This window comes from Mytilus trossulus, chromosome 8 (genome assembly GCF_036588685.1).
Source record: "Mytilus trossulus isolate FHL-02 chromosome 8, PNRI_Mtr1.1.1.hap1, whole genome shotgun sequence".
Classification (NCBI taxonomy): domain Eukaryota; kingdom Metazoa; phylum Mollusca; class Bivalvia; order Mytilida; family Mytilidae; genus Mytilus; species Mytilus trossulus.
In genome coordinates this window covers 48,069,351-48,095,609 of record NC_086380.1, presented here as the reverse complement: position 1 = coordinate 48,095,609, position 26,259 = coordinate 48,069,351, and the positions used below count along the sequence as shown (strand labels likewise).

Below are 26,259 nucleotides of genomic sequence, written 5' to 3'. Positions count from 1 at the left end.
AAATTTTAGTAATTACATGTAATTCCTAATTTCACCTATTTACTGTAACATATACATGTTTATCATAACATTTAAGAAATCAACTGTTTATCTATTCTAAGCTTTAATTTCAACTCTGATTGAAAATGATGTTTTCAGGAAATTTAATACATAAATAAGCTTACTACTTTTAAAAATGTACTACAGAACTTAACAAAAGAAGGACACATTTCTTATTTTAGATCTATTTTATTATTTCAAATCTATTTTCTTATTTTAATATTAAAGCTATTGAATTATTGACAAGCACATACATCTATTTGTTTCAAAAGCTAGATATAAAGTAAATTTAGGTAGGGGATCTGGTTGCTCATAATGCAGCTTGAGACAATATAGATAGAAATAAGACAGTTGCTTAACTCTCAAGTATTGTTGATGCATAATATTTTATCTGTACTACAAAGTGATAACATACATATTTTCCTCTGAAATAGGTTATTTTTCATCAAACTATTTTACTAAAGTAATCGAAATGTAATCGAAAAGTAATCGATGATAACGTACATCCAAATTTTTGCTGTAATCGATTAAATTACGATTACATGTAATCGAAAATGTCTTCGATTACAGATTACTGTCGATTACTTGAAAAAATGTAATCAATTACAATCGATTACGATTACAGATTACGATTACCCCATCCCTGGTATATATGTGTACCCTTTAAGGTCCTCATGTCTTTGAGACAGTTTTCACTTAACCTTGACCTCATTTTCATGGTTCAGTGGTCAAATTTAAGTTTTTGAGTTTTGGTCTTTTTTCTAATGTTTTATGCAATAGGTCAACTATAGACCTGTGTCATCTGACCTATACCTCATTTTCATGTCAGTTGTCAAAGTGTATTAAGTTTTTAAGTTTTGTCTTTTTTCCTACACTATAATACCATTTAATAGGTCAACTATATTTGGTGTATAGAAATATCTTATGATGTACATGTCAGTCTGACCTTGACCTTATTTTCACGGTTCATTGCTCAGTGGAAAATTTTTGTGTTTTGGTATGTTTTTCTTAAACTATATAAGCAATTTATGTCAACTATATCTGTTGTATTGAAGGAGTGTAAGCCGTGTCTGTCTGTCTGGCACAGGTCCACCAGTTTTTAAAGATAAAACCAATGGAGAGTGGATTGCCAGACCAGAAATGTCTACTGTGGAAATTAAATGTGTTGCTTGTGGAAAACCAAAACCTACCATTAAGTGGTATAAAAACAAGCAATACATTGATCCTGGCATGAAGGGAGGACACGTAAGTAACTCGAGAAAAAATGATTGAAATGAATACATTGATAAGAATTGTAAGACCAAAATGATAAGTATGCACAAAGCAAAACTAATTTCATTCAAACCATGTGGAACTCAACTTTGGCAATGACTTTTTCAATTAGTAAATAGAAACAGTTTAAATTGCTATTCATGAAATGATGACATTAAAAATTTGAAGTAGATTGAAGTGGTGCAGCTGGATGTTTAAAATTATTAATGTTGTCAAATCCCCATATAAATATTTGTGAAGTCATTATTATTTGGTTATTCTGATGGAGAGGTAAAAGATACCCAAGAGACATTCAACCTCCTATGCTATTGACAAGCTAACAGCGCCATGGCAAAAACTTAGAAGAAACAGTAGACTACTAAATGTTACATATATTGAAACTTAAAAAGACTTCACAACATGAGCTCTACCAAAAAGCTGTGTCATGATGTCAGACCTGTGTTCCAGAAGTGTCATCAGAATCTGCTTTTTATGTGACCAACAACAACAACAACAATACTTTATTTTAAGAAGGTTACACAGTTAGCTATATAACTAATCTTCCCTGAGGCCCTCATCATGAGAAATCAAACAAAATGCAAACATATACATTGCATACATTAGTATAAAAAGTCAAGTATGATAATAATGTTCAATACAACTTGATAAAATGTGACATGATGACATGATCAGTTTTTAATATTATTGATACAGCTAGGTTGATTTCAATAAATGATCTGTTATTTTGTATTTGACCCACATTATTTTGCTCATATTTTTGTTCTAGTAATAAATGTAGTTACATTTAAGAATTTAGTTTTTGTAAAGGAGTAGGTTCAGTAAGACCCATTTTTGGCCCTAAAATATAGCAGTTTTACAAAATTGTGAAGAAATCTTGAATCTATTTATTGGAAAGTAGAATGCTCCTGCTACACAAATATGGGCTGTTTTTGACAATACAATGCACATATATCGGGTACTAACATCATTAAGTCATGCTAAATTACTGAAATCTTCACAATTTTAGCATTTTAGTTAAATTTTAGATGGTTTCCATCTTAAACGAAAGTGGCCGCCTTCATGTTAATTCATAATATTGAAATGTAAGTTGTATTTGATGATAAAACATGACATATATAAAGGTTGAGAATGAACACGACTGCAGCCACTTTCATTTTTGACAAAAACAATCTGAAAAGTGACGTTTTTTTGCATATTTGATAGCTTTTCATCTCTAAGCTTGAATCTGTTTTTATTTTTAAGGACTAAATCAGTTAAAATCTTTCACATAAACTTATTGAATCAATTAGATAGACACTTAACTGTTTAAAAAGTGTCCAAAATCTTTCGTTAAATGAACATGAAAGTTGAGGCCAAAATCTGCCCTTACCGGACCTTCTCCTTTATTGGTGTGTGAAAGCATTGACCCAAGTACATATTGTATGAAATGTATAAAAAAGTATTATGACCAATTACGTCATGATATTGTGACACCATTCCAAGGAATTATATCTATAACATCTTAAAGATTGAAAAAGAAAAAAAATGTCTGCCATGTATAGTTGTGAAGAAAAAAAAACAAACCGGAGAAGGCCAATGGCTGTTCACAACGTCTTAAAAATTGATTTAATACATTATATTAACATTGTTTGTTTTCAAAATGTCTAAAAAAAAAATATATTTATTCTTGATATATGTTACAGATTTAAAAAAAATATGTATATTTTCAGTACCATATAAGAAAATGGAAACTTTCTATTTTAAATTTGGAAAAAATGGACGAAGGACAATATACCTGTGTATTAGAAAATACACAGGGTATATTAAATTTTACCTTTAAAATTGAAGTTCTTCAATGTAAGTATAATTTGAAAATTGTATGAATACATTTTATTGAGAAATAAAGTAGCAATATTTTCTGGAATCTAGTAGGTAATCATATTTTTTTGAATCACTGATCTAGATTACTTTTGACAACTATACAGATGTTGATGGTGTCAATTAAATAATAAATTCCATAAATACTTACAGTAAAAAAAAAAGCTGATTTGTAGAGTGTTTCTTTTTAGCTCACCTGGCCACCACTTGGAGTCCGTCGTTATCATCCATTTTAGTCGTCAATTACTTTTTACATTTGATTTTCCTCTAGCATGTCTAGAGAACCAATGAATGGGATGACATCAAACATAGCATGAATGTTCTTTATGAAGTGCCGACCAAATGTTGTTGCTTTGTAGCCTATCCATCATGCAAGGTGGCTGCCAGCAGGGGCCTTAGTTTAACTAAGGACCCTATTGGAAATACATACAAATGTCTTCTTTAAAAGGAACTATTGAATGCAATGACACCAAAAATAGCATGATTGTTGTTATGAGGTGCTTACCAAGTATTGTTACTTTGTAGCTGATCCATCATCCAAGATGGCAACCAGTAGGGGACTTAATTCAACATTATGACCCTATGGGAGATACGTACAAATGTCATCTTTTAGAGAACCACTGAATGTATTGGAACCAAAAATAGCATGAATGTTACTTTTAAAAATGAGGTGCTGACCAAGTTTTGTTACTTTGTAGTCGATCCATCAACCAAGATGGATCCAGCGGGGGACTTAGTTTAACATAGGACTCTTTGTGAAATACATACAAATGTCTTCTTTTAGAGAAACACTGAATGGAATGACACCAAACATTGCATGAATGTTCTTTATGAAGTGTTGAAAAAATGTTGTTACTTTGTAGCTAATCCATCATCCAAGATGGCTGCCAGTGGGGGGACTTAGTTTTACATTGGACCCTATGGGAATTACATTCAAATATCTTCCTTTAGGTAACCACTGAATGGAATGAAACCAAACATAGCATGAATGTTTCTTATGAGATGCCGAACATGACTGTGTTGTTACTATGTAGCCAATCCATCATCCAAGACGGCTGCAAGCATGAGACTTATTTTCAAATAGGACCATACGGGAAACACATAGAAATGTCTTCTTTCAGAAAAACACTGAATGGAAAGAAACCAAACATAGAGTGAAATTTAAGGTCTTAATGAGGTGCTGACCAAGTGTTGTTACCTATCAATCATCAAAGATGGTTGCCAGTGGGGGTCTTAGTTTAACATAAGACCCTATTGTATATACATACAAATGTCTTCTGTTAGATAACCACTGAATGAAATGAAACCAAACATAGCATGACCAAGGTACTGAACAAGTGTTGTTATTTTTTAGCTGATTTATAATCCGAAATGGCCACTAGCCTGGGACTTAGTTTAACATAGGACCCTATGGAAAATGCATACAAATGACTTCTTTTAGAGAACTACTGAACGGAGTGAAACCAAACATGGCATGAATGTTCCTTATGAGGTGCTGCCCGAATTTTGTTACTTTGTAGTCGATCCATTATCCAAGATGGCCGCCAACGGGGGACTTAGTTTTACATTTATGTCCCTATGAGAAAAACATACAAATGTCTTCTATTAAAGAACCACTGAATGGAATGAAATTAAACACAGCCAGAATGTTCCTATGAGGTGCTGACCAATTTTTGTTACTTTTTAGTAGATCTATCATCCAATATGGCCACCAGCAGGGGACTAAGTTTCACATAGAACCCTACAGGAAATACATTTAATTATCTTCTTTTAGAGAACCATTGAACATGTTGAATGGAATGAAACAAAAAATAGGATAAACATGAGCTTTATGAGCTGCTGACAATGTGCTGTTACTTTGTAATTGATCCATCATCCAAGATGGCCACCAGTGTGGACATAGTTTAATATAGGTCCGTCCGTCGTCGTCGTTAACTTTTACAAAAATCTTCTCCTCTGAAACTACTGGGCCATATTAAACCAAACTTGGCCACAATCATCATTGGGGTATCTAGTTTAAAAAATGTGTCCGGTGACCCGGCCAACCATGGCTAAAAATAGAACATAGGGGTAAAATGCAGTTTTTGGCTTATAACTCAAAAACCAAAGCATTTAGAGCAAATCTGATAGGGATCGAATTGTTAAACAGGTGAAGATCTATCTGCCCTGAAATTTTCAGATGAATCGGATAACCCGTTGTTGGGTTGCTGCCCCTGAATTAGTAATTTTAAGGAAATTTTGCTGTTTTTGGTTATTATCTTGAATATTATTATAGATAGAGATAAACAGTAAACAGCAATAATGTTCAGCAAAGTAAGATTTACAAATAAGTCAACATGACTGAAATGGTCAGTTGACCCCTTTAGGAGTTATTGACCTTTATAGTTAATTTTTAACCATTTTTCGTAAATCTTAGTAATCTTACAAAAATCTTCTCCTCTGAAACTACTTGGCCAAATTAATCCAAACTTGACCACAATCATCTTTGGGTTAGTAGTTTGAAAAATGTGTCTGGTGACCCGGCCATCCAACCAAGATGGCCGCCATGGCTAAAAATAGAACATGGGGTAAAATGCAGTTTTTGGCTTATAACTCAAAACTCAAAGCATTTAGAGCAAATCTGACATGGGGTAAAATTGTTTATCAGGTCAACATTTATCTGCTCTGAAAATTTTAGATGAATCGGACAACCCGTTGTTGGGTTGCTGACCCTGAATTGTTAGTTTTAAGGAAATTTTGCTGTTTTTGGTCATTATCTTGAATATTATTATTGATACTGATAGAGATAAACTGTAAACAACAATAATGTTGAGCAAAGTAAGATTTACAAATAAGTCAACATGACCGAAATGGTCAATTGACCCCCTTAGGAGTTATTGTTCTTTATAGTCAATTTTTAACAATTTTCATAAAAATTTGTAAATTTTTACTTACATTTTCCACTGAAACTAATGGGCCAAGTTCATTATAGATAGAGATAATTTTAATCAGCAAGAATGTTCAGTAAAGTAAGATGTACAAACACATCACCATCACCAAAACACAATTTTGTCATGAATCCATCTGCTTCCTTTAATATTCACATAGACCAAGGTGAGCGACACAGGCTCTTTAGAGCCTCTAGTTTTTTTACAGAACCACTGAATGGAATGAAAGCAAAGATAACAATATTTAACCAAATTTAGCCTCAAACATTATTTTAAGTACATTATTTTAAGTATCTGTTATGATTTTTATCTTTTTCAAAAACCCTAGTAGTGTCAGGTGAGTGACACAGACTCTTCAGAGTCTCTAGTTGACAATTATTTTTAAAGATTTAATTTTGCACATGAAATATAGAAAATCATGCATACATTATCTCTGATTCTATCATGAAATTCTTCAAACCCTTTGAGTACACACCTTTGGTAAAATAGGAATACATGTATATTATTTTGGCTGTTCAGATAGTACTTCGTATATGTTGCTTTTTTATGAATGAGCTACCAAAAGTCATAAAAGGGTGACATAAGAATATTAGCAGAAAATTTTACAGAAAATAAACACTTGTGAAACTAAAATAAACACAAGAAAACATAAATGATGATGCTAAAATGTGTTATAAGCCATTTTTTTATACGACCACAAATATTTTTTGTAGTAGAATATTGTTTTCACATCTTTATCAACTTAAGACACAAAAGGCCTCATGTTTGCGGCTGTCACAAGTCAGGAGCTTCAAGCCTTTGGTAGTCTTGTACGATTTTTATTTTTTGTTTCTTGTGTATAATTTGGAGCTTAGAATAATGTCCATTATCAGACAATAAAGACAATAACTTGTGTTTAAATGTATAAATCTCTCTGAAATTGTACCTCAAGATTCCATATCACAAGGGAAGGCTAGGATTTAGTTTGCGGTATTTGCCTCAAATGTTACAGAATAAGGGGCAAAAAAGAGACCAAAACAAGCATTTTTTCTAGTTTCCAGACATTAACTTGTGTTTAAGTGTATGGATCTCTCTAAAATTGTACTGCAAGGTACCATTGCACAAACTATAGGCAGATATTGAGTATAGAGGAAATTGCTCAAAGGCGTTTTAAAAATTGGAAGATGGTGTTATAATTTTTTTAATTTTTTTTTTGTCTTAAGGTGGTACCCAACACTTTCACTAAAATTAATTTGGCTTGTTTAGTTTTCATAAAACTTTGCCAATGTATTTACATTGACCTTTTAACAAAAATATAAAAATTTAAATTTTTTTTGAACCAACCGTTTTGTCAGAAAAATAACACTGGTTATATAGCAGTTTGAGAAACAACAATTTTGATCATTGAGAAGCTTAATATTCCCTTTACAACACAACGTAATTAAAACGTTTAGCTGACTTTACAGAGTTATCTCCCTGTAGTGTTAGGTACCACCTTAAGTAACATTTTCAAATTTCCATTGTTTATTTCTGATATCTTTATGTAAAAGTAATTGCTCAATAGCTAGAAATTTGCAATTGCACAATAGCAAGAAATCTATATCTTGCACAATATTGCCAAATAACAAGAAACAAGAAAAATCTAATTACACAGTTTGCGCAATAGAAAGAAATCTTCTTTTGCACAGTATTGCGCATAAACACAGTATAACGCAATTACACAATAGCAAGAAATCTTCAATTGAAATTTTATATAAATTTTTTAACCAATTTCAAATTGTTAGATCATTTCCCAAATTAATTTTGTGTGAGAAACATATATAAAATACTTTATTATCAATTAAGTTTAATCTTGTCACTAATTCAGTTTTCTCCGTTCTTTTACATCTATTTAATAGTGTATTTATTCATGGAAACGGCAAAAACTGTAAATAATTAATTAATCATATATATTAAAAGTGACAATAATGACAAAACCAATTGGTTTGGGACCAAATAACCAGACAGTTCAAGCCGGGAGTGATGCTAGGTTTGAGTGTAAAGTGTTGAGAAATGACCTACAGCACCATACACAATGGTTACAACAATACACAGTCAATGGTTCCTATCGAGACGATGAAAACCAGCCATATGTCAACATCATACAGGTTAAATGATTTTCTACTAAAAGAAATTTTTTCATTATGACAATTTTTGGCGAGCCTGCGACTTTTCTCACAGAAAGCTAGACATAGTGATAGTGATCCGGCAGCAGCGGCGGTGGCATTAGCTAACTTCTTAAAAGCTTTGTATTTTATAAGATGGAAAACCTGGATACCTCATACTTTGTATATAGATGCCTCATGTCAGTCACATGTCCAATGTCCTTGACCTCATTTTCATGGTTCAGTGACTACTTAAAGAAAAGTTCAGATTTTTTGTAATGTTAAATTCACTCTTATTATAAGTAATAGGATAACTATATTTGGTATGTGCGTACCTTGCAAGGTCATCATGCCTGTCAGACAGTTTTCACTTGACCTCGACCTCATTTCATTGATCAGTGAACAAGGTTAAGTTTTGGTGGTCAAGTCCATATCTCAGATACTATAAGCAATAGGTCTTGTATATTGGTGTATGGAAGGACTGTAAGGTGTACATGTCCAACTGGCAGGAGTCATCTGACCTTGACCTCATTTTCATGGTTCAGTGGTAAGTTATATTAATCTGAAGATCTGTTTACTTTTTTGTGATGATTCTTTATCTTATTTTAGAGTGATCATGTTTATTAAAAAAAAAAAGGAGGAGTTTTACATGTTGTGCCGTATCTCAGAAACTATTTATGATTATTCCATAAATCTTCACACACTTTTTAGTTATATTAAAACCACAAAAGGAAGATTCAGATTTTTTTTTGGTGGTGATGGTCCAAACTGTTTAGGAATTACGGGCCAAGACCAGAATTTTTATATCTATATAGTCAATCTAGACTTCAAAAAAAGAGGGACGAAAGATACCAGAGGAACAGTCAAACTCATAAATCAACTAAAATAAACTGACAACACCTGGCTAAAAATAAAAAAGACAAACAATAAGAACACATGACACAACATAGAAAAATAAAGAATAAGCAACACGAATCCCATAAAAAATTGGGGGTCATCTCAGGTGCTCCAGAATGGTAAGCAGATTCTGCTCCACATGTGGCACCCGTCATGTTGCTTATGTAATGACAAGTCCAGTAAATAGTCTAATTTAGTAGGTCACATTCATGAAAGGGAAGGGGATTGTAGTAACAACATAAGGAACATATCCGATATCATTTGTGAAACAGTTATTTCATAACTTTAACTTATTAATACCTCAAGTAGAAGGTTGCATTGGGATTTTCACACCAAAATGTATGTCGCTTGAAAAATGTCTCACTGAGTCATGAAATGTTTACAGATATTGTGTGTCTGAATGATCTTGATGTGAATGTTTCTTTAAATTTAATTTCTTATTGTCTGTTGATAAGTTTATCTTGCTGTTAAAAAGTGTTATACAATAGTATATATACATGTGTATATTTAAAAAACTGACTGCATGACAAATCTCAAGTGAATTAAGAAAATAATGTGATTCTAATTGTCTAGTTTATTGAAATATTTTCTTCTTTTTTCACTTTTTTGATAATTTATTGTCTTAGTTCACTTTTTTGAAAATTTGGTTTTCAATGTTTTATATACTCATCCTCTAATGCTGTTTTATTTGATATTTTAGCAATCCATGGTGAATTTAAGTCACCCAGAAATACTGACAATAAAGAATGTAACAAAAGATAATGCTGGATGGTATGGTTGCTTGATTTCTAATCCACTTGGTAGATATTACCAGACTGCCTGGCTAACAGTTTTAGGTAAAGGCTTAGATAAGAATGAGAAATGTTTGTTTTTCACCAAGAAATAATGCGTCTTAGAGCAAAATATTCACATAAAAATGATTTAATCGTTTGGAGAATTAATTATCAATTTTCGATTACATCATTATCAATAAATTTTTTATAGACTGTCATAAAAATAGGAGGTTTGGCATCATGAAAATTGGAAATTAATGTACAGTTTTTTCTAAAAAATTTAATTCTTTTAATGCCGCCACAACTGAAACGTCATATTATTTTACCCCTGTCAGTGTCTCTCTGTATGTCCGTCCCATTATGGGTGTACAGTTATTCCACTTAACTCCTCCTACAGTTTGAATTCTAGGAAGTTTTCACTCTGATGTCTGTTTGTAGTCTTTGTACATGTATTGAAGGTGTGCATGTGGTCAGGGTTTTGATTTTGTTTAATATTTGCTCTTAATCATTTTTTGTAGTAGTTACTTGCATAAGGGGAGCTCGCATACAGATAATTGTCCTACAGTTAAATGCTAGGAAGTTTTCACTTAGTTGGTGGTTTTTCCATTTTTTGTGCATGGGGTCAGGATTTTGATTCTTATTTATATTTGCTCTTTTGGGTGATAATATAATTTACCTTTGTCATATTTTAGGTAAAGTGTTAGACAGTTATTTTTAAATAAGACTTTGCATCTGCAGGGGCATCATTTGTGTCTGTCAAAGAAATCCAACATTGACTTTGCTATAAAACAGTTTCAGAGTGAAGTGTGGCCAGGGATTTCACTTAGTCTAGTTTGTATTGTGTAATAATTAAATTTTGTATGTCATACATGTGATTCTTCCGATGGGAGTCGAAATCTCTTGTTTTTCAGACCCTCTTCCATCCTTCCCATTAAAATTTGAAATCTACAACTTTTGAAAATGTCAACATCGAAAAAGTTTCAGTAAACATTTTTGTTTACAGAATTAAAACTGACAGGGTAAAACTCTTGAGAAACTCGAAATTGATATTGGAAAAGTCTGTAAAAACAGAAGGTCGATCACCATTTCTTTTTCTTGTTTTTGTGTCGTAAGGTTAATAGCTTTGAGTAATCAATGAAGGTGTTTATTATTAGACTATATATACAGCAATAACAAATTATTGGCAATTACCTGGTCATCAACTAGCTAGTTTAAGACACACGTCTGGATGATTAAAAGTGAAATACTGACAATGGATTAAGATGTAAAAAAAAAGACTTTAATTTGATGCTGTTGAAAACATTGAACAGTTATAGTTACCAAATACCCTAGCAGCAAATTAAAAACAACCAATTATCTAGCCAAATTTTCTCTGCCTGGAGATCTGATTTTAAATTGTACAAGTCCAGTGCCATTGGGTCAAGATCATGCTTACTAGTAAAGTTACTACACTTCTTGCCAAGCTGACTATGGTGACCCTAATGACTTTACCAAACATATTGAGACAGCTACCTACCAGAAAGCCACTGCTCAATAGTGTTACCAAAGTTGACATTATGTAGCTTAAGCAGAGATACTTTTTACCAATTATAATATATGATGGCTGATCACTTTATCTTAACTTTATATATGTAATAAATAAATATTTGAAACCCCCTTATCTTATATTTCTATCAAGTAAAAATGGCTATGCAGGTGCTTAAAGTATAGAACACTTATAAAAAAGGAGAATAAGCAGTTTTAACACCAACAAAAATCATGGCGTTCATCGTTAAAAATGTTGAATGTGATACACACTTTAGAGTAACTTATGTAGTGGGTTATTCAGTGTGCACCACATTTTTTTTAATGATATTATTCCTTCATAAACAGAAAAAAATATTACAATCATTCCTAAAATAAAGACTTTTAACAATTAAAAGTTTGATGAGGAGGAAAAAAGGATTGAATTGGTTATAAATATTGTAGATAAGCCAGCTATTGAGCTGACACATATTTACCATTTCCTTTCAAACATATTATTTCATCTTTTGAAAACTTTTTAATTACAAATACTTTAATTGCAGATGAACAAGCAGAAGCAGTAGACATTAGTTCAGGAGGAACAAACGATAAAGAGCAAATAGTAATCTACATTATCGGTGGTGTCGCATCAGTAGTTGTTCTCTTCCTGTTACTCCTGATATTTAAATGTTATAGACATTACAAGAGGGTACAGTCCAGCAAATATAGAAATGTCAAGAGAGTAATTGTCATGACACAGGCTAGTTTCAATATTCAAACATATTTTATTACTGATAATTTCAAATACAAGTGCACAAAAAAAGAATATGTTTGACTTATTCGGTTATAATTAGGAAATGAAGTTTTATGAGGAAGTTGTCTTTATATGGTGTAAAAGTTACAAAGTATAAAGTCTTAGGAAAGGAAGATTATTGAGATTCATTAAATGTTCATCAGTAATGTTTAGATTATGAAAATAAAGATATTCAATCTAGACAGAATCTAATTTAGTTTTAAGGAAGTTTTTGTCAATTTTAGATTTGAATATTTATAACAGCTTTGCATCTGGACTTGCTTCATTTATTATTAGCGATAGTCTGTGTGCTCTTCAAACTTTTATGATGTTTATTTCTATTACAAAATCATGATAATTAAAAAAAATGACATGAATCTGCACACAAATTTGAAACAGGTATACATTTTAATTTCATATCAGAATGTTTTGCATCAATTCCAGAATGAAAATTACCATCCATACAAATCTTATGATGGTACACAACCATTTGTTTTACCCACAATCAGAATTGAACCTGGTCCAAGAAGACGCTTGTCATCTGATTTGACCATGATGTCAGAGTATGATCTCCCTCTGGACAAACACTGGGAATTTAGACGGGAACAGTAAGTTAAAGCATAACATTGACCATTCCATGAAAGTTATCATACTGTAAAGACATATATATTGACTCATGACAACATTTTAACTTATATCTGTCGACCCACAAATAGCATTGCTCACTGTTTCTGACATCCAGATTGTTTCTTTGGTTAAAAGCTGTATAATGACCTGATATTTGATTGGTAACGTATCAATTTTCAGATGATTTCAATAGATATTGTAACCACTGTAGTATGAAATATAACAAGAAGTTTTTCCAAAAACTCTTTTTTTCCAAGGTTTAACATTTTCTCATATATATACTGGAATCATTAGGGCTCAACAATAACACTTGTCTGATTGTCTTGTACTACAGGATAAAAAGGTCAGACAAGTAAAAGCTATATCAATATTAGTTTAATTTAACAGGTTTATATGCTCTTATAATATACTAGATTATGGAGTGTGTGTCAGAGCGAGAATATTTAGTCAGACGTCAGTCGCTACCCTGATATACCCTATCTTTTTTATGTCCCACCTACGATAGTAGAGGGGCATTATGTTTTCTGGTCTGTGCGTCCGTTCGTCCGTCCATTCGTCTGTCTGTCTGTTCATCCGTCTGTCCCGCTTCAGGTTAAAGTTTTTGGTCAAGGTAGTTTTTAAAGATGTTGAAGTCCAATTGACTTCAAACTTGGTACACATGTTCCCTATGATATGATCATTCTAATTTTAATGCCAAATTAGAGATTTTACCCGAATTTCACGGTCCACTGAACATAGAAAATGATAGTGCGAGTGGGGCATTCGTGTACTGAGGACACATTCTTGTTGGGTAATTAATACAGATAGCGTTTTTAGCCGAACAGATTTATCATTTTTTCATAACTTAATTCATTGTATGCTGGTTCATATCCTGGACACCAGTCTTTGCTCCTTTCTAATATAATTCACAAACAAAAAACAAATAGGAAGCTTAGAAATGGAAAAATATTAGATACTTAACTTGTTCAAAGGGTATCTACACGTCTCAATCTTCAAAATCGCCTATCTAAAATTTTACCATCGCTAACATTTTTAAAAATAAAAATCGTGGTTGCCCTTCTATCGATAAGTGTCATACCAAAAAATGAGTAACATGTCCCCGTCTTTCCACCAACAATACGGTAAGGTCCACACTTAACGGTTGCGCATTTTCTTTAAAATTTGAAACTGATATAACTTGAAAAAAAAACAGTCTTATTTATTTACTCACATGAAACAAACCAGGATGCGGTATTCAGTACGTAGGTTAAACTGGTCGATATTTATCTAAACGCACTCAAGAAAATAACCCAATAAATTCAAAAGTATCATTTATCAACACCTTAAGAAGCACAGTCATCCTATCAAATATTTAGCAGTTCAACCTTTGGAAGAAGTAAATAAGCAGCCTGGTGAATCTCATTCAAAGTTTGTACAATCACAGAAAATAATTGAATTAAATTAGATTAAAAAATATCAAGAACCGATACTGTTAACATTTTGGATATTGTTTCTAAAACTGTTCGAAAAAAAACATTCTCATGGTCGTAGAAAAAATCACAATCAAAGAAAATTTCGGACCAATCACACCAGTATTTCGGACCTAATTTCTATTTCAAAAAACAACGGCAGACATTATCTGTTAACAAAGCTCTGTTCATTACCGATTACGTTTTTGTAATAAGTTAAATAAAATTTTAGAGGATTGCAACACAATTTCATATAGCAGTCCTAAGTACGAAATTGTTCAAATTATAATGGCATATTGTTATTCTAAACTGTTTCCTAAAATTGATCGTCCTGAAGATCATAAAAAACATTTTATTAAAATAAAGTATGTCAATAAAGGTTTTGATTTTGTAAATATTGCTGGTATTTTTAACAACCATTCTGTTAAAGAACAAATTCCTGGATATTTTGATAATACTGAGCTCCCTCTTATTTGTTATATTTACAAGAAATCTACCCGGAAATTTGTGTTTAATTATAGCCAATTGTGTAAAGATTTTAATATCAGTGAAAATACACCTACTTCATGTAATTGCAGTAATTCCAAATACATTTATGGACCAATTTCCCATGTTATAACAGGAGATCTTAACATATTTCAAGACGGAGAGTTAAAATCATTCCTCAGTAAAGGACCTAATTATCTTCCCCAGTCAATTATAAATTGGAATGAGTGTCGTAATATCATCCATGACTCACTCTGTACTTACTGTATGAAATGGATAAAACTGGAAAAAGCTGACAAAAAATTCGACTTTAAAATAAAAACACGATACAAATCCAATGAATTTACATTGACATGCCTATCAGACGGTGCCTCATATGCAAGTCTGATTTGACTTGGCATTGTTAAAAAGTAGATCCTAAGTTCTGTGACATGACTAGTTTCAGTTTTTCTTGACTCATAATTTTTGAAAAATATTTCAAAAGATATAAAACTAACTTCTGTTCTATTGTTTTAAATTTCTTTTGTTCCTTGAATCAACTTATAATGCAAAGTCCTCCTGGACAAGTTAAAAAAAATGTTATTGTAGAGGCCTGATCATGCAATACAATGTGAGAAACTTGATTTTCTGGTAATTTTTTAAAAGAGCAAATATAACATTCTCACATTACCTAGATAAAAAAAAACATGTGTCTCGGTACAAAATTGTTCAAAAGCCCTGAAAATTGTAAATCATAAGTAATAAATGGTTTAACCCATTAAAACATTTAATCCATCACAGTCAGGAATCTGATGTACAGTATAGTTGTAGTTTGTTTATATAATTTATATGTGTTTCTCGTTTCTTGTTTTTAGCTCACCTGGCCCGAAGGTCCAAGTGAGCTTTTCTCATCACTTGGCGTCCATCATCCATCGTCGTTAACTTTTATAAAAATTTAACCAAACATGGCCAAAACATTATTAGGGTATCTAGTTTAAAAATTGTGTCAAGTGACCCGGCCAACCAACCAAGATGGCCGCCAGGGCTAAATATAGAACATAGGGGTAAAATGCAGCTTTTGGTTTATAACTCAAAAACCAAAGCATTTAGAACAAATCTGACATAGAGTGAAATTGTTGATCAGGTCAAGATCTATCTGCCCTAAAAATTTTAGATGAATCGGACAACCTTTTGTTGGGTTGCTACCCTTGAATTTTGCTGTTTTTGGTTATTATCTTGAATATTATCATGATTATAATAGATAGAGATAAACTAAACAGCAATAATGTTCAGCAAAGTAAGATTTACAAATAAGTCAACATAACCGAAATGGTCAGTTGACCCCTTTAGGAGTTATTGCCCTTTATAGTCAATATTTAACCATTTTTCATAAATCTTAGTTATCACCAAAACACAATTTTGTCATGTCCTTGAATATTCACATAGACAAAAGTGAGCGACACAGGCTCTTTAGAGCCTCTAGTTTTATATAAATTAGAATGTTGGTTTTCCCGTTTGAATGGTTTTACTCTAGTAATTTTGGGGCCCTTTATAGCTTGTTGTTCAGTGTGAGCCAAGGCTCTGTGTTAAGGCCGTACATTGACATATAATGGTTTACTTTTATAAATTGTCATTTGGATGGAGAGTTGTCTCATTGGCACTCATACCACATCTTCTTATATCTAAGAAAATGTGTACAACTATTAGAATTTTATTTAGTTATATATATATGGTTACATCAATCAGTATCTCAATATCTAAATGAATATGAGATGAAATAATTTATTTATTGTTATAGGTTATCACTTGGTGAACCTCTTGGGGAAGGAGCATTTGGTAAAGTTTTTAAAGCAGAAGCTGTTGGTTTAAATAAAGCTCCAACAACTGCCATAGCAGTCAAGATGTTGAAGGGTAAAATTTACTTATATATTTTAGATCAAATATCAAATAGTATTAATGAAAACTGGATTTATGCTTAGGTTTTCTTTTTTTATTAGACAAGCATAAAATTTTGGGAAATAAGAATTGAATTTTTTCCATCTTTTTTATCTTTATTGAAAAATTTGCATTGTTATGGCCCTGCAACGAATATGGCCCGCAACAAAGATGTCGGTGCCATATAGTTTTACCCATGTCCGTAATTCGGTCATTCTGTAATTCTGTCATTCCGTCATTCCATCATTCTGTCATTCCCTAATTCCACAACTAGGAATTGTTAAGTTTCAGTTTTGTTCCGCTAGGCTCATTTTTGCTATAATTATGGGCTTTGAACTTTGATAATTTTTGGAAAATCACAGTTAAAAGGATGAATTGTTTGAGTATAAAGGACAAGATTAAATATCCAATTAATGTTCTGATTCAAACAATAAAATAATTACAAATCAATTAATGTCATTAGTGCTGTAATGAATTGTTAAAATCTCAATACTTTTATTTTTTGTTTGATGATTCTAGCTGTTAATCTGGATTATCCCACCTCAATCAACAGGCTTTGAAGTAATAAATATTTGAGTCAGTTTTTTGTACTTATACAAATAAAAACCAATCAAAATGCTGGATTTTATGTTTTGAGCAAGATTTTTGTGCTCCGAGCACTGAGCAAAGTTTTATGACTTCAACCCCATGCAGGTCTAATGAATGTCAAAACAAATCGGTGACAGGTTGACCTTGTTCCTAATTAAATTTGTTCAGGTTACAATTATGTGATAATCATGTTTTCAATCATAATTTCTTGAAAGGTTTTAAACAGTTGTTTAAAAGTTGAAAAGTTACAAAGTAAAAACGTATTTATAAAAATAAACTTCTCATAGAATAAATCATCACTTTACAATATTATGTCACATGACTGAGCCACATGGCTTGTGATCACCTGATATATTATATGGTTTATCTTTTCAAATTGAGTGTTGTTTATTAAATTTTCATACACTTTTCTTCAACTCTTTATGATGAACACATACAAAACAATAAGTTATGACAACAAGGAACACAACTCTAGGCTGATTTAACCAATAACAAAAGCTTTATTGTGTCTTCAATATTAAGACAATTGGCAAATTTCTGGATTGCAAAACATATTGACTAATTTACACGAAAAACGTAACAACAAAGATATAAAATGTATTTTATTTGAATAAAACATGACAAATCAAGAATATTAATATTATAACACATAAAAAACAATCAAGGTTTGAGCAAAAAAAATCTTTACTTTTCACTTCAATTGGAAATTTCTTGGTCCAATTTTGGACCTGAAAAAAAACTAAGAAAATATTTGTAGTCATGTATAACACACAGGGTATAAATGTAAATGTGTTCGTTATACATACCAAAAGACAGTACTCCTTATTACATAAACATGGATAGTTTGTAGGATCGATTAAAACCCATTTATTATGCCCCATTTTGGTGCATTATGTTTTCTGTTCTGGGCGTCCATTCATTTGTTCTTTTGTCTGTCCATCCATTGGTTCGTTCTTCCGTCCGTTTGTCCTTCCGTCTGTCTGTCCCGCTTCAGGTTAAAGGATTGGTTAAAGTTTTTGGTAGAGGTAGTTTTTGATAAAGTTGAAGTCCAATCAACTTGAAACTTAGGGCTCATGTTTTCTATTTTATAATCTTTGTAATTTTTATGCCAAACTAGAAATTTTCCCCCATTTTCAAGGTCCACTGAACATAGAAAATGATAGTGTGGATGGGCTATTCATGTACTGGGGACACATTCTTGTTAGCTATAACCATTTGAGCTTATGTTATCACTAATGACTTGGCGTCCATCATCATCTGTTGTTAACTATTTCAAAAAACCTTCTCTGAAACTACTGGGCCAAAGATTTCAAACTTTAACAAAAAAAAAATTTCCTTAATTATCTGGTATCTTGCTTATAAATTGTATCCGAAGTTTTGATCCATCGACAAACATGGCTGCCATTGTTGGGTTCCTGCCACTAAATTGGTTATTTTAAGGAATTTTTTCAGTTTTTGTATGAAATTAATTAAAGATAAAGATAAACTGTAAACAGCAAAAAATGTTCAGCAAAGTCACATCTTCAAAAATGTTTTTTATGACCAAAATTGTCAATAAGGACAATTACACAAGTTGTTTTATTTTTAGCTCACCTGGCCCGAAGGGCCAAGTGAGCTTTTCCCATCACTTTGCGTCCGGCGTCTGTCGTTGTTAACTTTTACAAAAATCTTCTCCTCTGAAACTACTGGGCCAAATTAAACCAAACTTGGCCACAATCATCATTGGGGTATCTAGTTTAAAAAATGTGTGGCGTGACCCGGCCAACCAACCAAGATGGCCGCCATGGCTAAAAATAGAACATAGGGGTAAAATGCAGTTTTTGGCTTATAACTCAAAAACCAAAGCATTTAGAGCAAATCTGACATGGGGTAAAAATGTTTACAGGTCAAGATCTATCTGCCCTGAAATTTTCAGATGAATCGGACAACCTGTTGTTGGGTTGCTGCCCCTGAATTGATAATTTTAAGGAAATTTTGCTGTTTTTGGTTATTATCTTGAATATTATTATAGATAGAGATAAACTATAAACAGCAATAATGTTCAGCAAAGTAAGATTTACAAATAAGTCTACTTGACCGAAATGGTCAGTTGACCCCTTTAGGAGTTATTGCCCTTTTTAGTCCATTTTTAACCATTTTTCGTAAATCTTAGTTATATTTTACAAAAATCTTCTCCTCTGAAACTACTGGGACAAATTAATCCAAACTTGACCACAATCATCATTGGGGTATCTAGTTTAAAAAATGTGTGGCGTGACCCGGCCAACCAACCAAGATGGCCGCCATGGCTAAAAATAGATCATAGGGGTAAAATGCAGTTTTTGGCTTATAACTCAAAGACCAAAGCATTTAGAGCAAATCTGACATGGGGTAAAAATGTTTACAGGTCAAGATCTATCTGCCCTGAAATTGTCAGATGAATCGAACAACCCGTTGTTGGGTTGCTGCCCCTGAATTGATAATTTTAAGGAAATTTTGCTGTTTTTGGTTATTATTTTGAATATTATTATAGATAGGGATAAACTGTAAACAGCAATAATGTTCAGCAAAGTAAGATCTACAAATAAGTCAACATGACCAAAATGGTCAGTTGACCACTTTAGGAGTTATTGCCCTTTATAGTCAATTTTTAACCATTTTTTCGTAAATCTTAGTAATCTTTTAGAAAAATCTTCTCCTCTGAAACTACTGGGCCAAATTTAACCAAACTTAGCCATAATTGGGGTACCTAGTTAAAAATATGTGTCAGGTAACTCGGCCAAAAACCAAGATGGCCGCCATGGTAAAAAATAGAACATGGGGGTAAAATGCAGTTATTGGCTTATAACTCAAAAACCAAAGCATTAAGAGCAAATCTGACAGGAAGTAAAATTGTTGATCAGGTCAAGATCTATCTGCCCTGGAATTTTCAGATGAATCGGATAATAGGTTGTTAGGTTGCTGCCCCTGAATTGGTAATTTTGAGGAAATTTTCCTGTTTTTTTTGTTATCTTGAATATTATTATAGATAGAGATAAACTGTAAACAGCAATAATGTACAGCAAAGTAAGAACTAAAAATAAGTCACTTATGACCAAAATAGTCAATTGACCCCCTAAGGAGTTATTGCCCTTCATAGTCAATTTTTAACAATTTTCTTAAAATTTGAAGATTTTCAATAACATTTTCCACAGAAAGTACTGTTATAGATAGAGATAATTGTAAGCAGCAATAATGTTTAGTAAAGTAAGATCTACAAACACATCACCATCACCAAAACACAATTTTGTCATGAATCCATCTGTGTCCATTGTTTAATATTCACATAGACCAAGGTGAGCGACACAGGCTCTTTAGAGCCTCTAGTTTTTTTAACTTTATAAATCTTCGCAAATGAATTTAGTATAAATTTGTATTATATTTCCTTGTACTTCAAGAAACAAAGACACTATGGGTAAAATGCATTTATTTGCTTTTAATGAAAATATGACAGATACAATGAACATTGTAATGGCATTTGTAAGCCTCTTATTATTAAATATAAATTGAAAAGCAAAAACAGTCATTGATGAAAGATTTAAGCAAAAAAACAAACTTGTGAGCAATGCAAGCTCTGCTTGTTCTATTGGGGATCCAAGGCAGTGACGTAGCCAGGGTTCAAATGATGTGGATGTTTTGCCGAGTCGAGCGAGCTGAAAAATGTTTTGGACCTTTTTGTGCAGAAAATATTTTTTATTTAAGCACATGTACTCCCCCAGAAGCCGACACTAGTTAGATTTTTGTTTAAATTCAAAATACCCACCAATTCATATATTTATATTTTTAACCAAATTTTATTGTTTCCTTGAAACTACCATTATTCAATTCATAAATATTTGATGTAAAGTTTCCCCCCCAATCTTCTATTTGACATATCAAAAACCTTTTAAACGTACTCCATTACAGCGGCACTTCTGTATAATTTAGGAACTTCTGAGTATAGGAACTGAAGTGACTTCTCTTTCCAGGAATTTGAGTCTACAACCTTGGATTTTTTATTACTGAGCTAAACGCATGCAGGAGACATAAAAATACCGGGCGTCCGATCGTCCGGTCTTGTTAGCACTCTCATGTGTACAATTCTTGTCAGATTAAGTGAAACTCATATCATAAGCGCAATGTCTTTGACAATTTTGAAAATAATTCGTAATCAAATATTTTTAACTAGTAATGTCCCTTTGAAATATAAATTGTAATGGAAATCCCATTTCATTTGCTGTGAAGCTTTTATTTCTTTTTAGATATTAGAAATAAAAAAGAAAAAGAAATAAAAGTTTTTTTTAGTTATTCCCTTGTTCCTTGGCCTTTGATAGATAAAATATGACATGTAATGTGCATGGCGAGGAATATTGGATCTTTGTTCTTTACTGAATTAAAATAAAATTAGTATTATAACCTAAATAGAAACGGGAATTCATAAGCCTAGGACTTATCACGATCTATTACAAATTGATTTGTTTTATCACGTCGTTTACAATGTCGCAAGAAACGATATCAGGATATGGTGTTTTAGTTGTTAGTTACTACTAGTCAAATGAGAAGCCATCCCTCCACTAGGTTCAATTTCAGATGAAACATGTCCACGGGTCTGCATATCAGTCCTCTCCGCTTGCCTTAGCTGATGACATAGACTATTTATACGAACAAAAGTTAACTTGAAACACTATTCTGCGATTCAACTATCAAACTAAATTATCCTAAATGAAAGACCAGGCATACTGCTTCGAAAATGACTGGACGTTATCCTCATATCCTCAGCCTTGTTACATTTTGATACTTCCGAGTTAAACTGCTGTTTTTTTTAATTTTGTTTTGTCAAAATGATGTGGATGCTTGAGCATCTGAGCATACATGCAAGCTACGCCACTGCAAGGGGAGGGTTCCTGATCAATGTTTTTGAATGGGGACATATAGTAAATGGAACCCCTCTTTGTCCTGGGTTGGGACAAATTACTTTTGATTCATTAACATTAGTTTGATACCAATTTTCGTGGGTACAGGTGAACATTGAATTCAAATGTTCATTGAATAACATATTTTGAATAGGCTTTGAATACAGAGATTGGAAAAATTACAAAATCAAATATCCACGATTATGCAAGTTTTAAGCAATCCATGAAAATGAATGAATCCACAGTATTCTTTGAATGTGACCAATGGTTTTATCCATTAATAATTGTCAATATTATTTAAATATTTTAGAGGATGCAACCGATAGAGAATTGACAGATTTAATGCAAGAAATGGAAGTGATGAAATTAATAGGATGCCATGAAAATATCATTAATTTCCTGGGATGTTGTACACAAAATGGTAAGTGGTGTACTTTAAGGGTTAAACAAGATCTTGGTCCAATGGGCAGCACTTGTTGTCTGTCGTCCATATTCAATGTCCGTTAACTTTTTAAAAAATCTTCTCCTCGAAATTACACAGGACCCATGCTCTGAGAAAACCATCAACTGCCCCCTGTCGGATTTGCTCCAAATGGGTTAGTTTCAGAGATATATACAAAAATCTGCATTTTACCCCTATGTTCCATTTTTATTCATGTGGGCCATGAGGGTTGGAAGGTGGGGTCATCTGATACATTTTTTAAAGAAAAAACATATTAATTATTATGGTCAAGTATGGTTAAATGTGTCTCAGTAGTTTCATAGAAAGAAGATTACCCACACATGTCAGATTTGCTCTAGGTGTAATACCACCATTGATTTTTCCCTATTAAAATTGAAAAAGGAAATGGGGAATGTGTCAAAGCGACAACAACTCGACCATAGTATTTGTTAAATTTGCACTTTTAGAAAAAATGTGCAGAATTTATCTTTGTTACAAATAAAGATATACTTGGCATGAGTAAAGTTTTATCCTGTCCAGTACTATAGAAAAAATTTAACATAACATTTGATTGCATACAAGAAAATAACCATCACTGGAACTTAACCAATCAAATTTCTCCACTTATTCCACCCCCTTAACACAGAATTGTCAATATTTTGATTTAGAGCTGGTAGAAATTTCTAATTAATTTTGATATTATTTGTCTCACTGGTTGTACACTTCACTGTAAAAATCTTTTTGAGAATGAGCTGGTGCAATTTTTTTCAATTTGAATTCATTGTCTAAAAGAAATGCACTACGAAATAACTGTGTTCTTGGGCCTAAGAAATGGATTCCTGAAATCTAGATTCTGTACTTTAGCAACTTTCCTGAATGATTTGCTGGCTTCAATTTGTCAAACTCAATCAAAGTAAAGGATTTACATCTTTAGTTTACAGAAATTCTTTTAAAATGTCATTTTGGCATTCTACGGCTATAATAAGCATTTTAAAGCAGTTTACATTTTATTTCTAAGTGGCATGCTGACTTTCTATCTGACAGCTTTATTATTACTGATATTTGTGTTTCTGTTTTTAATCAAATTTAATAAACCATTTGTGAACTCTGAATATAGAGAAATGTAGATTATCACATAAAAAAGTGCAGCATATCTTGTATTCATGGCTCTGGTTAAACGGCCTAATTGATGTATGTAAAATGTGAAGAGCTTTGTACATCAAATCTGTAGTCTATCACAAATATTTCACTAAATCTGTAAAAAAAGCACTTTACTATATTCAGTACACCTAGGCTACCATATTTTTATGCCCCACCTACGATAGTAGAGGGGCATGATGTTTTCTGGTCTATGTGTCCGTCTGTCCTTCCGTCTGTCTGTCCGTTCGTTCGTTCCTTCCTTTCGTACGTTCAGGTTTAAGTTTTTGGTCAAGGTAGTTTAAAAAAAAAGATGTGGTATGATTGCCAATGTGAGAACTATCCACTATCCACAAAAGACCAAAATGACACAAACATTAACAATTATAGGTCACCGTACGGCCTTCAACATGCAATGAGCAAAGCTCATATCGCATATAGTCAGCTATAAAAGGCCCCGATAAGACAATGTAAAACAATTCAAAGGAGAAAACTAACGGCCTTATTTATTTAAAAAAATGAACGAAAAACAAATATGTAACACTTAAACAAACGACAACCACTGAATTACAGGCTCCTGACTTGGGACAGGCACAAACATAAATAATGTGGCGGGGTTAAATATCCACCTGCATTGCAGAACACTGTTCGAGACTAGAATCGTTAGTTACTTTAATTATCCTTTACTTGATCGCATGCATTTTTTATCTACTTGCATGAAACTTTTATCAACACAATCTTATTCTCCTGCTTAGAATCCCTGTTTTATTTATTATTCTATTGTATTTGATGTAACGTAGTATTAGAAAACGTCACAATACTCAAACGTCAAGCCAAACCATTGCACTTCAGCGAAAGGACCTTCATACTTCAGCGCATACCATCCCACTTCAGTGTGGCCATCAAACTTCAGTTTGACCATCCCACTTCAGCATCCCCATCACACCTTCAAGTACTACATATATATTACAATGGAAAAGTTGGTCCTTCATATAGCAGCTAACAGTAATAGAAACTTTGTATTTTTGCAACATCAGAAGAACAGAAATTAGTAGATTGATTAATATGGTTTTTTTAAAGTCACATGAAACGAGTGACTGGTGAAAAATAAAGTTTATCCAATTCTTGAACCAATGCATGTATATATCATAAACTTAGTCCTCTGTGCACATTTTTTATGGAAATATATCATATAATTGTCAATTTTTTTTCTTTCTGTCTGTTATGATTTAACAAATATGGCAGCTCATTAAATGTCATGTTTTGATTCTGAATTTTACCTTGTCACCTTATAGTAAACAATCAACAAAAAAGCATGGATATTGAGCACATGTTTTACATGTACAATCAAATAATAGTTTATTTCAGTGACAGAATCATGCATATTGCCATCACAGGATTTTTACACAATGGTTCACGCTAAGGTCACTTTGCATGTGGAAAATACGTTGGCAAATTGCTTTCTGGAAGCAATCAATTAAAAAATGTAAACTTTTTCTAAATGTGGACAAATTAAAGAATTTTCTTCAGAAAAAAATATATGTACATAGGTTTAATAATGAAAACTATCCATTTTGTTATAAAAAAACATTTGCATGTTTTTTTTAATTTGAGGTTTCATGACTTTAAAGTTATTTATACAAGGATATCAAATATGTAATCTGATGATAATAAAGACATGATAAAAAGTAGACATATATGTGTACATTTGTATTCACAATTGTCAATCTTAGGTTAACCATGTTCTCTTGAAAACTATGAAGAAACAGTATAAGAAATTGTCAGAAAATTGTATAATTTCAGGGCCATTATATGTATTGGTTGAACTTGCTCCACATGGTAACATGCGAGACTACTTGAGATCAAGAAGACCACATAATTCTGCAGGATACAAAAAGCAAGATTTAGAAAAAGGCTCATTCAAACCATTAACAGAAAAAGACTTGATATCATATGCCTACCAGATAGCCAGAGGAATGGAATACCTGGCATATAGAAAGGTTAGATTTAGATTTAAACTTTTTTGTGAATAATTTTAGTTTATAGACCTTTAATGCTAATTTATTCTTTGATTAAAAAGATGAGAGTTATTATTATGTTATTAGAACATAAAGAGAATCTTCATAGCTTCATGATATTGTGCTTTTTGTCTAGCCTTCGACTTTAGTTGAAAAAGTGAGACATAGCAATCCTACATTCCGTCCACGTCAGCGGCAGCTGTGTCCTCAAATATTCACTCTGTGGTTTAATGTTTTTAAAATTTTAATAACTTTCTTAAACTATACTGAACTTCCACACTGTTTATGATCATAAATCAAGAAGTAAATTTTGTACAAAAAAAAAGTTCATTTTTTCCGTATTTTACATACAAATGGACTTAAATTTTCTGCGGTGAAATATTACAATCACTCTGTGGTTTAACTTTTTAAAATTTTTACAACTTTCTTAAACTATACTGGGTTTGTACCAAACTTGAACAGAAGCTCGTTTATGGTCAGAAAATAGTATCCAGAAGTAAATTTT

The 26,259-nt window shown here is 32.2% G+C and overlaps 1 protein-coding gene across 1 annotated transcript; it reads left to right on the top strand.

The window, feature by feature from the left end:
- The first annotated feature begins 1,078 nt into the window (after positions 1-1,078).
- On the top strand, positions 1,079-25,769 carry LOC134727727 (fibroblast growth factor receptor 2-like). Its single transcript, XM_063592111.1, has 9 exons — positions 1,079-1,284; positions 3,021-3,147; positions 8,034-8,221; positions 9,816-9,951; positions 11,955-12,151; positions 12,629-12,792; positions 16,523-16,635; positions 22,468-22,578; positions 25,540-25,769. The coding sequence occupies exons 1-9, from the start codon at positions 1,180-1,182 to the stop codon at positions 25,767-25,769; spliced, it is 1,371 nt and encodes a 456-aa protein (XP_063448181.1). The 5' UTR covers positions 1,079-1,179.
- Positions 25,770-26,259: the final 490 nt, after the last annotated feature.

What these genes read in the sequence shown, in the direction of transcription:
- LOC134727727 (XM_063592111.1), top strand. Translation starts at nt 1,180, where the DNA reads ATGTCTACTGTGGAAATTAAATGTGTTGCTTGTGGAAAACCAAAACCT. An exon ending in TAAAATTGAAGTTCTTCAAT is followed by an intron (nt 3,148 to 8,033) that starts GTAAGTATAATT and finishes ATATATTAAAAG; the next exon opens with TGACAATAATGACAAAACCA. An exon ending in GGGATGTTGTACACAAAATG is followed by an intron (nt 22,579 to 25,539) that starts GTAAGTGGTGTA and finishes GTATAATTTCAG; the next exon opens with GGCCATTATATGTATTGGTT.